Raw genomic sequence first — 14260 nt, 5'->3', positions numbered from 1 at the left:
ATAATTTTGCCAGACTGGCAATATAGACACCAACCTTGTTGTGTTGAGGTTTTTTTTACCTCCTGTTTGTAGTTCAAAAGCTGAAGTGTTGGAAAATATTGCAAGAATGAAATTTTTAAAAAAATTAAATCAAGTGGCACCTCATACAGTGCTTTAAAATACATCACTTTTATATTTTCAGCAAATGGAAGCATGAAAGTTTCTAGAGTGTAATTAGCAGTAAATCTCCCCTTAATTGCACTGGGTGAAATGGAAAGGAAAATGTCATTAGAGAGTGGCAAGGATTCTTGGTTTTCTCCTCTTTGCTTGCTTTTATTTCTAGAAAGCAAAGCTTGAAATTATACCTTCTTCAAAGGTGAAGATTTATTATCAACAATAAAAGGAAAGGGTTACTTTTGAAACAGGTTTCCAGCATGAAGTTTTATCTTGTTTAGTAGGATGGTGTTTGTTTGGAGGGGAGTGGTTGTAGCTTGGAACCATTCCTAGTCCTCTCTTCTGAATTTCTCTTTCATATACAAAGGGATACACAAATTTCTAAGGGTTTCATATGATTGTTGCATTTCTTTGAGAACTTACTGGTTTAAATATCTGCATTTCACTAGGTACTGAGACCTCCACTAATCTGCATCAAAAGCTGTATTATCACGTATTAGGAACTAACCAGTCAGACGATATCCTATGTGCTGAATTTCCTGATGAACCAAAATGGATGGGTGGAGCTGAGGTATGGTAAATATCCTGCACCTTACCATTATCATATTCTGTTTTTCAGATTCTAACAGCTGATAGTGGATATTAATTTCAAAACATTTTGTTAAAAGAACACTTTTTATTAGTGTTGTAGAGTTGACAATTGAACTAAGAATCATTGATTAAGAATTCCTGAAAATAAGACTGCCTTCAGCCTGCAATGACAATAAGAAATTACTCCTCCAGCCTGATTATTGACACTGAGGTCATTCTTCCTGATACAAATTCCAAGACAGAGAAGATAATTTGATGGACAGTGTGTAACTGTTCTTGTTTCTTCTTGGTCAGTGTCTAGCCCCAGCTTGTACTTCTGGCACAAAAAGCTTATTCTAATATCCAGTGTCTGTTCATTCCTTGCCTTATGTTTATTTGGTTATATTTAATTTTGCAATGTCTTCCCTGAAAAATAAATTTATCTGTTCTGCTTAATTGAGGAACAGAGATACACAGATTAAGAAAATCTGTTAATACTCTGTGTATAATTGGGGAACTCTAAATTTCCCTATGAGTTTTATCAGCACACATATGGTACAGACTGTGTTGTTGGAAATGGAATTTATTTCCTTAGCTTATTTTATTGAACTACTAATGGTGCAAAATCCCAGTAAACCTTTTGTAATGAATGTGTTTTATTCCCCATATTAGATTTGGCAATGTGCAGTTGAGTGCCCTTATTTGAAGTGCTGCTGGAATGTAGTAATGGTCATTCTATTTATCAGGGAACAGACGTTTTCTCTGTGGATGAATACTTGTAATAATTTGTACTCTCTTGCCTACTATGTTTGATGAGTACATTTTGTTTCTATATTGGTCTCTTTTTTGTCTGATGCTTTTGATGAATATGAAGTGGTTTTAGCCTGGTTTGGGGTGATCAGTTCCTGCAAATACTTTCCTCTGCAAGAATCTCTTTTGAAAAATCATCAGTTTGTGTCACGTTTCAACATATTAACCCATGGAAATGTTAGGGCTGTCTTTACTGTAGGCTGACAGAAAACAAAGGTACTTTTAATGGTCAGGAGAAAAATATTCTGCAGTTAAAAAAAAAACAAACAACAAAACCCAAACCAAAACAGTGCAATTGCAAAATGTTGTTTCGTCCTTGTGCAATGGATCAAAAATCTTTGCAGGCCATTTCAATAAGTTTTCTGGTCAGCTTTTTCTAAGTGTCTAAGAAAGTGGAAGACCACAAAGTAGTGGGGGAAAAATTAAAATATTGTTAGTCAAAATCAAATTATATGGCTGTTTGGTGCTATCCTGAATATATTTCCTTGATACTAAGATGCTGCTATAGGTTTTAAAGTACAACTTTGCACAATGCAGCATGTTACAAAATGCATGTTTTCATGTGTTTGTCAGATAAAAAAAAAATTATTTTACCAGCTTTGCTAGTGCTGCTAACTGGAGACATTATGTTTTTACATAAGCTTCCATGAAAACAGTTGATTTGTAGTGTAGGTGTTCTAGTACCAAACCTTTCTCCATGGTGGAGGGAGAGTTGAACTTTCATACCTAGGTTTGAACAGAATTTGCAGGTCTTGCAACCAAAGTCAAGGAAGAGAAATACCTCACTTGCAAGTGAAAAGCACCTGACAAGGAAATTCTTCAGAGACTGCAGAATTAATAATGTTGCCATGATATTTCAGAAAAAATAATCTCAGGTGCACTGTAGGGAGTCAGAGTGGTGTGTATTCTCAATGGAGATAGGAAACTAGGTCATTCATAAGGACAAAAGAGGGTTGTATAAAATTTTGTCAGCTTAATATTTTTACAAGACAGTATGCAAGCAAATAGCTTCAGGGTGCTTTTCCTTATTATACATTCAACACCAACCCCAAGTATGCTCGATTTAAACAAAATCTGTGGTGCTGAAAATGGTGTTGGCAGAGAAATACAGATGCATTTCCAGCTCTTCACTTGAATTGATTGTTTCTGAGGGAAAAAAAAATCTGTTTTTTTTAGTCAGATATGTAAGTTTTGAAAATCTTTTCATTAGTCTAGAAAAAGCATAAGCATTTCTGGGAGATTTGTGAAGAGCAGGGATAGAATTTAATTGAATAACAGCCCAGCAGAGGGCAGTCTGGTATGAAGATTTTTAAAGCCTTGGCAATGTCATAGGTATTCTGGGAAAACGGGAGCTTCCTATGCTTTTCTGTTTTAAGTGGCATTTTCTTGCTTCTTTTCCAGACTGACTGAACATATCTCTCTTTCACAGACAGACTGTTATTCTCAAAGTTAAACAATAAGTTATATAACAGTCTTTCACAGTTGGTAGTGCAAGAAGTCCCTGTGGTACCAGCAGGAAAGTAAACAGAACAGAAAGGAGTGGGTGAGAGGAACCCTCCTATCCCAATTCTGCCAGCAGTAAAATAAGTACAATTTTTCATGTTTTCTAACAAACACTGTCTACTGTCTCTGAATTTACAATTTTTTTTTTAATTCTTCATTTTATATTTAGAGCTATTAGTTAACATCAGTGGTTCTAAACCAGGCAGATGATCTTGCACATGAAATTGAGAGCACAGAGGAGCAGGCTGTGCCAGATGTGTGCTGGCTATAGTGGTTTCACTGCAGCAACATAGAAGCATCCACTAGGGAAGAGTGAGCAGCATGGAGGGCTGAAAACATTGCCAGTTCACTCAAGTGAGACACACTGCTGGGTAAAACAGGGCTGTGGGAATTGTTCTAAAGCCTTACACTGTCTTAATCAAGAATGAATCTTGAATAGAAGACTAGTATGAATGTCTTCCTGCAGCCTTGGCAGTAGGCCCAGAGAATTTTACTTGTAAGAAAGAGGCAGGTAATCATGGCTGCATGTGGGACTGTGGGGGCTGATAATTTCTTACATAGCCAGGTTCCAGATGCTTTGGTGCTTTCATTGCTCAAAAGCAAGCTGAAAGCTGCAGTAAATATTCTGTGTGATGTTTGTCACCCCAAAAGGCTACTGATTCTGTTCTGTGCTAGACTTAGGAAAGAGAATGCATGTAAATATGTGTGTGCATATTGCTGTGATGATCTAGGGTCAAAATCCCTTTCTCTGCCGTTGGTGTGGCTCCTTCAACCCCAAAGGTCGCAGAGGCTCAAAAGGATATGATGAGAATAGAAGTGCTGGTTTTACCAGCACATTGTATCTAAAATCCAGGAACAAAAACCCAGCTGGAATAAGAGATTTGAATTAATGCCCAGAGCAAGTTTTCTAACCTGGGGAGTGGGTGGACAGACCACATCAGAATGTTGTTTGCATATAACCGTGTCCACATCCTGCATAAAGTGTCAGGCCTTTGCCTCAGAATGTAGGAAGGAGATTCTGCTGGACCTCATCCTGAAATTTTGCTTTCCTGTGATCACTCATCATTAGGGCTTCTGAAATCTGCTTGATTCTGAAAGCGGTACTCTGCAAACAGAAAACAAAGCAGCACCTTTACAGCCTGAGAGTAGCAGCTTCAGGTGGCCTGGATTGTGCAGGCAGTCCCTGGAGGTTGCTTTGTGAGAGGGAGTTTGTGCCCCAATCCTCAGCATCTCAAAAGACTGCAAGAACATAAAATGTGATATGAGCTATTTGCAAGCTTCAGTGATTTTCTGGCACCGCTGCAAAGATAATATCAGAACATAGCTGTATGTTCCCTTCATTAAAAAAACAACAAGCCAGTACAACACCCCACAACTCCATAAAAACCCCACAAAAACCCACAACTCTTTACAAAAGAGTTTCCTATTCTAGGAAAGAAAATAGCTTTGATTTTTCTAATAAATGTCAGATAATAAAAGTGGAATTTGAAAGGCTAGGGGACTACTGTGGGAGTTCTTTGTCATCATGCAGGCAGATCCTTGCAGCACAGGCACATGTGCACATCTGTAGAACACTTGAGGCTGTTCAGTGTGATTGCTCTTTACTTGCCAAATATTTTAGCAAATTTTACAGTAATTTTTTTTTCTCTCTGTAGAACCAACATGCTTTGTGGATTTTTGTGCTTAATATTTTTGTTTGTTCATCTGATTAAAAGCTTAAAAATACTCATAAATAACAAAAGAGGTCATTTCTGCAGCAAGTGAAAGGTTTCTTGCATGTAAATTCTTAGTAGAGTCATATCCAGGGTTAGTGGTGTTATGCAAAAGTCTTTGTGCAGCATATATCTAAAGTTAAGGAAGTAACTGCTGTCATTAATCTGTTTTATTGTGGTGACTGGGTACATTCCTAAATAAGTATTTTAAAAAAAATCTATTCAGTCTCTCTGGGTGGTTTTAAGCTGTTACATCCATAGTATATAGTGAAAATTCTAGCAGTGTTAAAATCCAGCTTATTGATGCAGTGAGTTTTTAGTTCCATGCATTGCACAGTTGCATCTTTATTGCCGCACATCTTTCTTTTTCTGGATGATCTGATCTTTCATGGCTGGATACATTACAGTTAGTAATTTGACCTTTTAGCACTGTTGGAAAGCTTTGATTCTGTCTGTGATTTTTTTGAGCTTTGCTTTTTTTTTTTTTTGGTACGTGATTCATTTGCTGTGCTTCATTGGAAATGCATTAGATAGCAGTGACAATTGTTCAGTTTCATACGCAAAGGGCACCAGTGCATGAGGAGCTGTAGTTTTTGAAATAACTGCAGATGCAGATCAGGTTGTAGATTACCATAGTGTTAATGCCTGCAGTTAAGAAGAGAGTTTTTCTTTTTCTCAACACAGGCATAGGATCTAATAACGGAATTTTATTTATTTTATTTTCAGTACCTTGTTACGCAGAAACAAATGACACAGTGATTAGATTTTTTCCACTTTGATAATAAAAAAGGGCAAAGGTAGTAAAACTTTTATTATCTATAAAGGAATGATGTGTGTATATAGTTGCCTTAATAGAATACAATGTACTCTAAGGGCCCCTCTTTGTGAACTGAATATAGAGAGCTCTTCCTTATCCTGAACCTGGCAATTGTGACTGTTCAGGTAGCATTCACAGAACTTGCATTAATATTCACTGTTATTATGCACATGACTTGAAAGTAGAGCACTCTACTATCTCTCATATTGACATTTTAGTTGAGTAATACATAAAGCCAGGAAGTCTAAAAACTCAACAGCTTTCTCATGGTTATTCTTTTTTGTTGTTGTTTGTTCAATTATGTATGAGTTTTTGGTCTGAAATCTGCTGCTGCTAGACAAAATATTTCACTTTGTTTTTGCTGTGGATTCTCATAACCCTTTGCAGTTCTTTATATGGCTTGTATAATGAATTAGTTGTATTTTGTAACAAAGATGAGATTTGAGTAGTTAGACTGTTTTTACTGATTAGACTTCATATGATTTTTTTATTTTGGTGTTCATTGATATATTGAAGTTACAGGTTCTTCTCTTAATGTTTGTCTTAGCAGTGGTTACTGTTCATCAAAATGGAGAGAACAGGTAGCATTGAAACCACTAGGCAGAGAAACAGCCCAGAGAAAACACTCCAGTATAAACCAGAACTATACTATAAAGGAGAATGTGAAGGTTTTGATGCCTGAAAGACTAGATAAAATAGTACTTAGGAGTACAGCTGTCTTAGTGATAGTGTTGTTTATGTTTGTATGGTGTAATGATGGTCACAATAAATATTTGAGAAATAGTAGGTCTAACAAACTCAAAATTGCCAACTGACTGAATGACAGTAGTAATGAAACTAAGAGCTACATGCCAACATCAGTTCTTTGAAATAATCCTTCCTTTACTGGTGCTGTGTTAGGGATTAGTGCTGTGTTATGCCAGTAAAATCATTGTTATGCTGAAGGTTTTCAAAAGCTCCAGTTGCAAGGCTACAGGATTTCTTCTGTCCTGTTTTGACAGATACTAAATGTTGTTTTAAGAGGTGCAATTGCTTTATAGCCTACTTACCTTCTACCAGTGGGTGTTGTTTGAAATGATAGTAATTATTTTAATGAGGGAAATGTGCACTGACTGGCATTCCAGATCTCTCTCAGAAATTTTTGAGATGTTTCCTTTTCATCCTAAATGTGGGAAATCAGGTCTGACATTGCAGCTGTCCCCCTTATGCTGAACCATGAATGCATTCTGAGATTTGAGTGAGGTACTAGCATGAAATTTCAGTTCATAAATTTGTGAGCCAAGAGCAGGGATTGCAGCTCAGCTCATGAAGATGATGTAGCAGTGTAAGAATAATTCAAATGATAGTTGGTAAATCCTATTTCCTTTTGCTGTCCTGAAACCCAGACTCTTGTCTGTTTACAGTGTAGGGTCAGTGGCATTTGGGCTGTGATTCATCAGTGCTGCAATCTGAGCTGCCTTAAGCAATCTCTACCCCTGTTATTCATGTTTCCAGCTGTTTGGTGCTGTGTGTTAGCTTGGCCATTTGTGCAACTGAACAGTGAACTGATTGAGATACTAATCTGGCAGAGGGGCTTCTTTTATTCTTCTTTGGTTTTTTTATTGTGGATTGTTTAAGTATTTTTCCTCTTTCTTTCTCCTTCCCCTCCTGGATTCTTTGTTTTGTTTGTTTGGATGTTTTGTTCTTTTGGATTCTTTCTTCTTTTCTGGTTCTTGTAGGTTTAAATTTTTTTGTTGTTGTTGAACATGCCATTTTATCAGTTGGATCAGTTCCTTGAACTGATCCACAAATGGTGGATGCTTGTACTGGCATGACATGGGGATTGAATTTACATGGACACAAGCAATGATAGCAGTAGGAAGAGCTAGAGGTGGAGACTGCATAAGGTGATGCTGCTGCCAAGATTGCTCATCAAACTGTAACTTTGCAGTGTAGATATCTAAATCTGCAGTATAATACTGAACATTTTAGCATGCTGCAGTCAACCATCTTGTCCTGTTTCTGTCAAAATCCTTTGGGTTGTAGAACTCACTGGTATAAGAATAGCTTTAGTGATAGAGACACACTTAATTGGTATCCCACAAGCAAGATGCTTTGGGAGTTCTTACTTCAAATTAAACATAAACTGCTATCAACTCTTAACTAGTCCAGCTGGGAATATGGAAGGAAAAATTAGATGTACTCAGATTTGCTGTCATCAGAGATCCTGAATTGCCCTTGCAACATCAGAAATTTGCACATCTCTGTTCTTTCTTGGGTAAAGTTATCAGTCTTCTCTTAACTGTTTCACTCACAGAGTCAAAGAATAAATTTATGTGGGTTCTGACCGTGACTAAAAGAGTTTTGTGTGACATACTCTTGAATATAACTGAAATCTCTATGTTTAAATATAACTTAAAATTATTTGTTATGTTTTTTCAGTTGGTGAGGAAGTGAAGGGAACTTGGTACTTTCACAAGTATGGACAGATGTTTAAGCAGTATATTGCAATCATTGTCTTAATTAAAATTTACACCTGCAATTATTGCTTACCTAAAACCACTGAAGATGTATCTTTCAAGAAAGATCACCTAATCTTAGTTTCCATTTTTAGATATACTTGTTTCTAGGTGCAGGGTGCCCTGTAAAAGATGGCTTTGCTGTTTCATATAAGGGAGTGGGTTTTTGGCTACAGTAGGAATCTTTTCTAGAAAAGGTGTTCTTTTCTATTTGTCTTGTGAGCTTTAGGCTGTACGGGCTTTTTTTTGTGGTATAATTAGATCATAACAAAATGCCTGTAAAAATACGATTTGGAAACCTGCATTTGGGGATTGTTTTTGTTTCAAGGAGTGTTTGGTTGTTGGGTTTTTTTAATTAATTTTCATACACTGAGATTTGTTTCTATTCTACTAGGTCCCTTTCTTGTGTCCTTAAGATTGTGGCTCTATTGGAATAGCAGTATAATTAAAACTTAATTATTTTGAAATTTATTTTGCACAACTCATTCTATAGATATTTTGCATAACCAATTTTACAAATATAAACTGAAATGTATCTAAGAAGTAATTACAATATAAGAATTGTTTTGAAGCTGCATTTAGTACCAAGTGGAAAATGTCCAGAACCCAGATTTGTATTTTGTGACCTTAAATTCCCATTAGATATGGTCATATAAGAATGTGGACAGTAGACAGCCTTCTCTGTCAGCTCTGTTAATAAAACATCAAAATTTGGTAATTTTGGAATATAGTCGAAACAGCTCAGTCAGGAGAAGGAGACTTTAAGACTTCTTGTTACTTTCTGCCTTTTCTTGTTGGATTTGCAATTTCAAAAGCTTTGTCAAGAAATATATGTTTGCAAAGCCTGAGTAGCAAGAAGGATTAATTGATGACTTTCTGTACTAGCAGACACCATTTCAGAAATTCTGTTGTGTGTGTACATGCATGTGCAAAAGCGAACCAAGAAGCTTCATCAGATAATTTATAATGTGGTTATAGCTTGTAGTGTTCTTTTAACAGCAGCACTAGATTTTTCTGCATGTGTGAACTTTTTCAAGTTGGAATTCTCTTTTCCAGAGGGTGAATTGTCTTTGATTTTTCTGTTACTTCTTCCAGGTGTCGGATGATGGTCGATATGTCTTGCTGTCTATCAGGGAAGGCTGTGATCCAGTGAACAGACTGTGGTACTGTGATCTACAGAAGGAGTCTCAGGGTATATCAGGTATGTGTTGCTTTGTAAGCTTGCTTCCTTTTAAGGCAATATAAAATTTGAAATACTTTATGTTTGAATGAAAAAAATATATATATATTGAAATACATATATATATTGAAATACATGTATTGCTTAACCACCTTCATGCAGAAATTAGATAAAATAAGCACTGCTAGCATTCCATTTTCTGTTATGTATCAATAGATGAAAAACTCCATTCTTCATTCTGTAGTTTGTTTAAAAGGTCACAAGGAAAAGTTGGTATAGTATAAGCAGCTGTACCAGTGTATGTTCAATTTCATTCTACACCACTAATACTTTTCCATTTAAAAACTTGTTTTGTATTTTAAAAATTTCATGTATCTCCCTTCAAGCACTGATAGCACTTTTTTACAAAAAGTGACTAACTTATAGATAACATTTTTTTTCTATGTATAGTGCTAGGAAATAAAAATCCTCCAGTGTGATTTGGTAGCACCATTGTTGTTACAGTAGAAGTATCAACTCATATTTCAAATGTGCTCTCCTGAAATGCTCTTTCTTGCCTTCTAGTTGGAGTAGCCTTTGGCTTTTGTGTATTAGGCTTTGTAGTCACAATGGTGTGAGCTGAAAGTATGGCACTTTCCACCATATGGCTGTTGTTAATTGTTGGCATAGTTAGCTGGTTTACTGATTGGTAGTTTTGTATTTCCAGAGTATTGGATTATGGAAGGGTATTCCTCAATGTGTGTTTTGCATAGAACACAACTTAGCTTTTTTGATTCTTGCAGCTTCTCTCTTCGGAAACTTCAGAAACAGAATAAACACTGCAGGTGCTCTTTGTTGAATATTGGATCTCAAGAAACTTGTTCTCTTGTTTATTAACAGCATATTTCAGGCTAAGGAGGGGACACTATTACTGACTTGTCTACAGCCAAACATCAGCCAAGGCTGCCAGCAACTTCCACAGAATTGCACAGCCAATTCTTCGTTATTTGTACATACCCGGTCAGGCAGGGCACCTTTCTTTCTTTGGCTCCATTCTAGATTGCTTGAGCCCTAGATTACATTGTCCTTCCACACAGAAGGCATCACAGTGGCTAGAACTTCCACTGTAAGGAGCATGGCCTGTGAACATGAGTCATCTTCCAGCTGTCTGAAGAAGGCATCATCTACTTCTTCCTACTCAGGAAGTTGATAGCATGTACTACTACATACAGTAGACTACTATGTGCTCTATAGCACATAGTAGTATTTACCACTGCAGTAGTACCCATGCTAGTCTGCCTGTTAAGATTAACCTATGAGCTACTTACCATCTCCTGAACTGTCCCAAGGCAGAACTCCACAAACTCCAGCTGTTCTTTCACATAAAAGAGAACTCACCTCCTCACCTTGCCAACCTATCCTTACTAAACAACCTTTACCTGTCCTTGGTAGCACAGCATTCCTGTGAGCTATCCCACCATGTCTCCATTTTCCCATTGAGGTCATAGTCCAGAAACTGCACGTGGACTTCTAACTCCTCCTGTTTGTTCCCATGTTGTGTGCATCAGTGTAGAGACAGTTCAGGCAGGCACCCAAGTGTGCTGGTTCCTCAGTACAATTTTGAGAGCTTTCTCCATGAGGCTGTTCTGCTGGCACTTCCTTCTTTACATGGCCATGCTTGGAGAGACTCCACTTCAGCTCTGTTTTGTGGATTGCTGTGTTCTTTCATTCTTACCACCCAGGCCCTTGGCTTGCCTACCCCAGCCACGTCTTCCTTACTTGTTGAGGAAATCACTTTCTCCTGTTTTTTCTAGTTTAAAGCTCTGCTTACTGGGTTGTCTAACCTGCAAGGATCCCTTTGCCTTGCTTAATCCAGTGGACAACAGAATGGGGTAACCTATAATTGCTGCCAAATCATTGATTTTTCTCTTGGATGTGTATGGATAAGAATGTGTATGTCTCCTGTTCCTTATTTGTGGCCTGCTTTCTGTGGAAATAAGAGATGCTTAATCCCACTTTGCTTTTGGAAGCATTGGCTCCCAAATGCAATCAGTGGTAATGGAAAAGCAGGAGTCCCAGTGGTCCAAGCCTAACAAGAGTGTGTGCAAGGTCAGCTGGCCAGGCAGACGTGAGACCATAAGCTTGTGGCATAAATTTCATCTTGTTATACCTTGAAGACTCACTCAAATGGACACCCTTATGGATTCCTCAGATGTGGAGAATGCTTCAGAAGAAATTTTTATCATCTTAGACTTGAGCCACTTTCAGGCAAAGTTCTCTCCCTTGTGGATTCTCAGAGATAAGAAAGCCAATGAAGATTTGTCTTCCAACTTTGATATTCATAACAGCTCTCTCCTGTGTGAATTCTTGGATGACACTCTGTTTATGCTGAATCTTGATATAATTAAGTTAGAATGTCAAATGACTTTATACAAACCCATACACCACTAGGTTCTGCTGTTTCCAGTGTTCAGAGACTTGTGTCTCTTTGTTGCATACAAGACTCTGTGTACTCACTTAAGAGGACTTTTAAGATGCACCCTTCCTGTACATCTGTTTATTTGGATCATTATGGTGTTCAGCAGGGCTTTGTCATCACTGGGAGGTTGTGGTGACCTGAGATGATGAAGTTTCAGAACCCATCTGTGGATTAAAAGGAACAGTTACAAGCATAGCTACATTTCTATAGAGTTCCTTAAACAACCTGTTTTTATTCTGATTTTTCTCAGAAGTGCCATCTCTAAGTCATAGATCAATTCACAGTGTGTTAGACAAGTGTGCTCTCAGAGTTGAAATAAAGTCTAACAGGGAAGAGTGTTAAATAAATAGGGAAATGCATTGTAATATTGTAGGCAAGTAATGTTGGCTGATAGGGAGGTGTATGATTTAAAGGACCCATAGGGTGGACAAGTGGAGTAATTCTGTTAGGTTTTAAATTTGTAAACCCATCTTCTTGAATGGGCTATTGGGTATGTAATAATAAGGCTAAGTTAGTCTAAGCCACATGTTCATCCATCAGCTGTTACATCACTGACTGGCTTGAGATCTAAAGTGGATGAGATGATTAATGAATTTTCTTACCTTGTGCTGTAGTGAAGGACTCTTCTTGCTGCCAAATTCTGTGTTGGAGGTAAAGTGAGAATCACCTCCAGACTGTAAGTGTGATAAGGTGATGGACTGAATGTACCTGTTTGGACCATTAGCTGAGGCTCCTGCTCTCCTGTGCTCCCTCAGGATGATTCAGTCCATGTGAAATACAAGTATCTCTGGACAGATTTGGACCCCTTTGCTGGTTGCAAAAAGTGGCTTGTGGCTCACATGCTTCTAAGATTAAAGGGAGAAAAAGAAAAGAGAAATACCTCAAAACTGAAAGCAACTTGAAAAAATTAAAGCAGGAAATCTGAAAAAAATGTACAAAGTTGAGGGGAGGGAGAAAATTAACTGATTAAGACACAGATGTTTGTGAAGAAGCTGTCAGAAAAAAGAGAACTAGTTTCAGGACTATCTGAGTGAGTATTGGTTATTTCAGAAATTGTACTGACTGGCAAAGGGGGAATGAGGGAAGCTGAAAAATGAAAGAAAATGGATGATATTATAGGTAGTCTAGGATCTAGCAGATAACACATCTGATATAGATGATGTTTTAAGGACAGAGTGATTTTACAGTGAAGCTTCAATTTAGTAACCATAAAGAAAAAGTGAAATAATATTGGAGAGGCTCTGCTTAATTCAGTCAAAATGCTTTTGCATCCTGGAGATGCTTGCTGTAGGCAGAGGTGCAAATAAGTCTGATTTTGCAACTGAAAGCTGGAAATGACAATTGAATTCTTAGTTACTTTTGTTTTTAGCACCTTATTAAAGTGATATTGACTACACTGCTTCCTGAATTGTTGAAATTAATTGACCAAGGAAAAGTTCTGTTAAGAGGCAGGACTATGGTTTTGTAATGGCGAGGAAAAAAGTAACAGAGCTAGTAATCAAGGGAAAGGACCTAATATATGGAATGTAGCTCAGAAATGAAAGGACAGAGCTGGTACTACAAACAGTCTTGTAGTAATTTTGCACTTAGGTTGTTCTGTCTCCCTCTTCTTTTTTATCCTTCCTTCTGTAATAGACCTCTTATATCCATGGTCCTTATATCACTTCCAGTGTTTGGACTTGTCCTTGAAAATCCCACAGAGGCTGGTTATAGAAGTGTCCTTTATACTGTTTAATTTCTATGATACATCAGAATTAAGTCCTGTTTGAGCAGCAGGTCAAGATAAATGCACATGTATGTATTTATGGACTAAAGGCACACAATGCTCATAGAAGCTCCTGTGCTCAATGTACTGACTGTATCACTCTGTAGCAGCATCCTGGCTGTAGCAGCGAGGATAAATAGGCAGACCTGACTTCCCTTGTCTGGATGGAGCAAAACAAAGATTAGGACTTCCCTCAACTATGAAGGAATCACAATAATAAACTATTCCTGTATAGGTATTTTATAGGCTAGTTACCTGGTACTGGCTCTTCTTGTACTCGATAGCAATATTGTGGTTTCTAAGTTGAGGCTCTTGGATTCAGTGAAAGCCATTTGTGTTTCCATGAAGTGATTCATAGTTTGGATCCTTTTGATAGTATGATGTACAGCTTATTTAGAAACAGTGATTGTTTTTTATAATTTTCTCATTTCACTGAGACTGAAGAAAAAGATTTTGAAAACTTCATGCAATCTGGCAACATTGCACAGGATATATAGTGGTTGGTATGTGGCAGATTTCATATGATCAAATAAAAATTAAGTCTTCTCTTTCATCTATAGACTTTATTGATAGAGTTTTTCATTATTTTCATTTTTGGGGACTTGTTTGATTTAGCTGAACTAGTCTACTTCTGCACACAGCTGGACATGAAATTATATGCTCATTAAATATTTCAAGTCTGGTGTCAGCAACTTTCTCATACTTCTGAGTTTATTTGTATTGTAAGATCATAGTTTAGAATAAGTAAATGTGCTCTACTTAAGGATTGTTAGAATTAAGGTTGGCTAGCTGAT

The 14260-nt window shown here is 37.3% G+C and overlaps 1 protein-coding gene across 1 annotated transcript in view; it reads left to right on the top strand.

Moving 5' to 3' along the window:
• The window catches only part of PREP (prolyl endopeptidase), an 86568-nt gene that overhangs the window by 12741 nt on the left and 59567 nt on the right, over positions 1 to 14260 (top strand). The window contains exons 6-7 of the mRNA XM_036380008.2: positions 603 to 724; positions 9159 to 9264. Of these exons, the coding sequence (XP_036235901.2) occupies positions 603 to 724; positions 9159 to 9264 (228 nt within the window). The remainder of the gene's footprint in view (positions 1 to 602; positions 725 to 9158; positions 9265 to 14260) is intronic.

The sequence above is a fragment of the Molothrus ater genome, chromosome 3, assembly GCF_012460135.2.
Source record: "Molothrus ater isolate BHLD 08-10-18 breed brown headed cowbird chromosome 3, BPBGC_Mater_1.1, whole genome shotgun sequence".
Classification (NCBI taxonomy): Eukaryota; Metazoa; Chordata; class Aves; order Passeriformes; family Icteridae; genus Molothrus; species Molothrus ater.
Note: the sequence above shows the minus strand (reverse complement) of the source record. Positions and strands in the feature narration are given on the sequence as shown.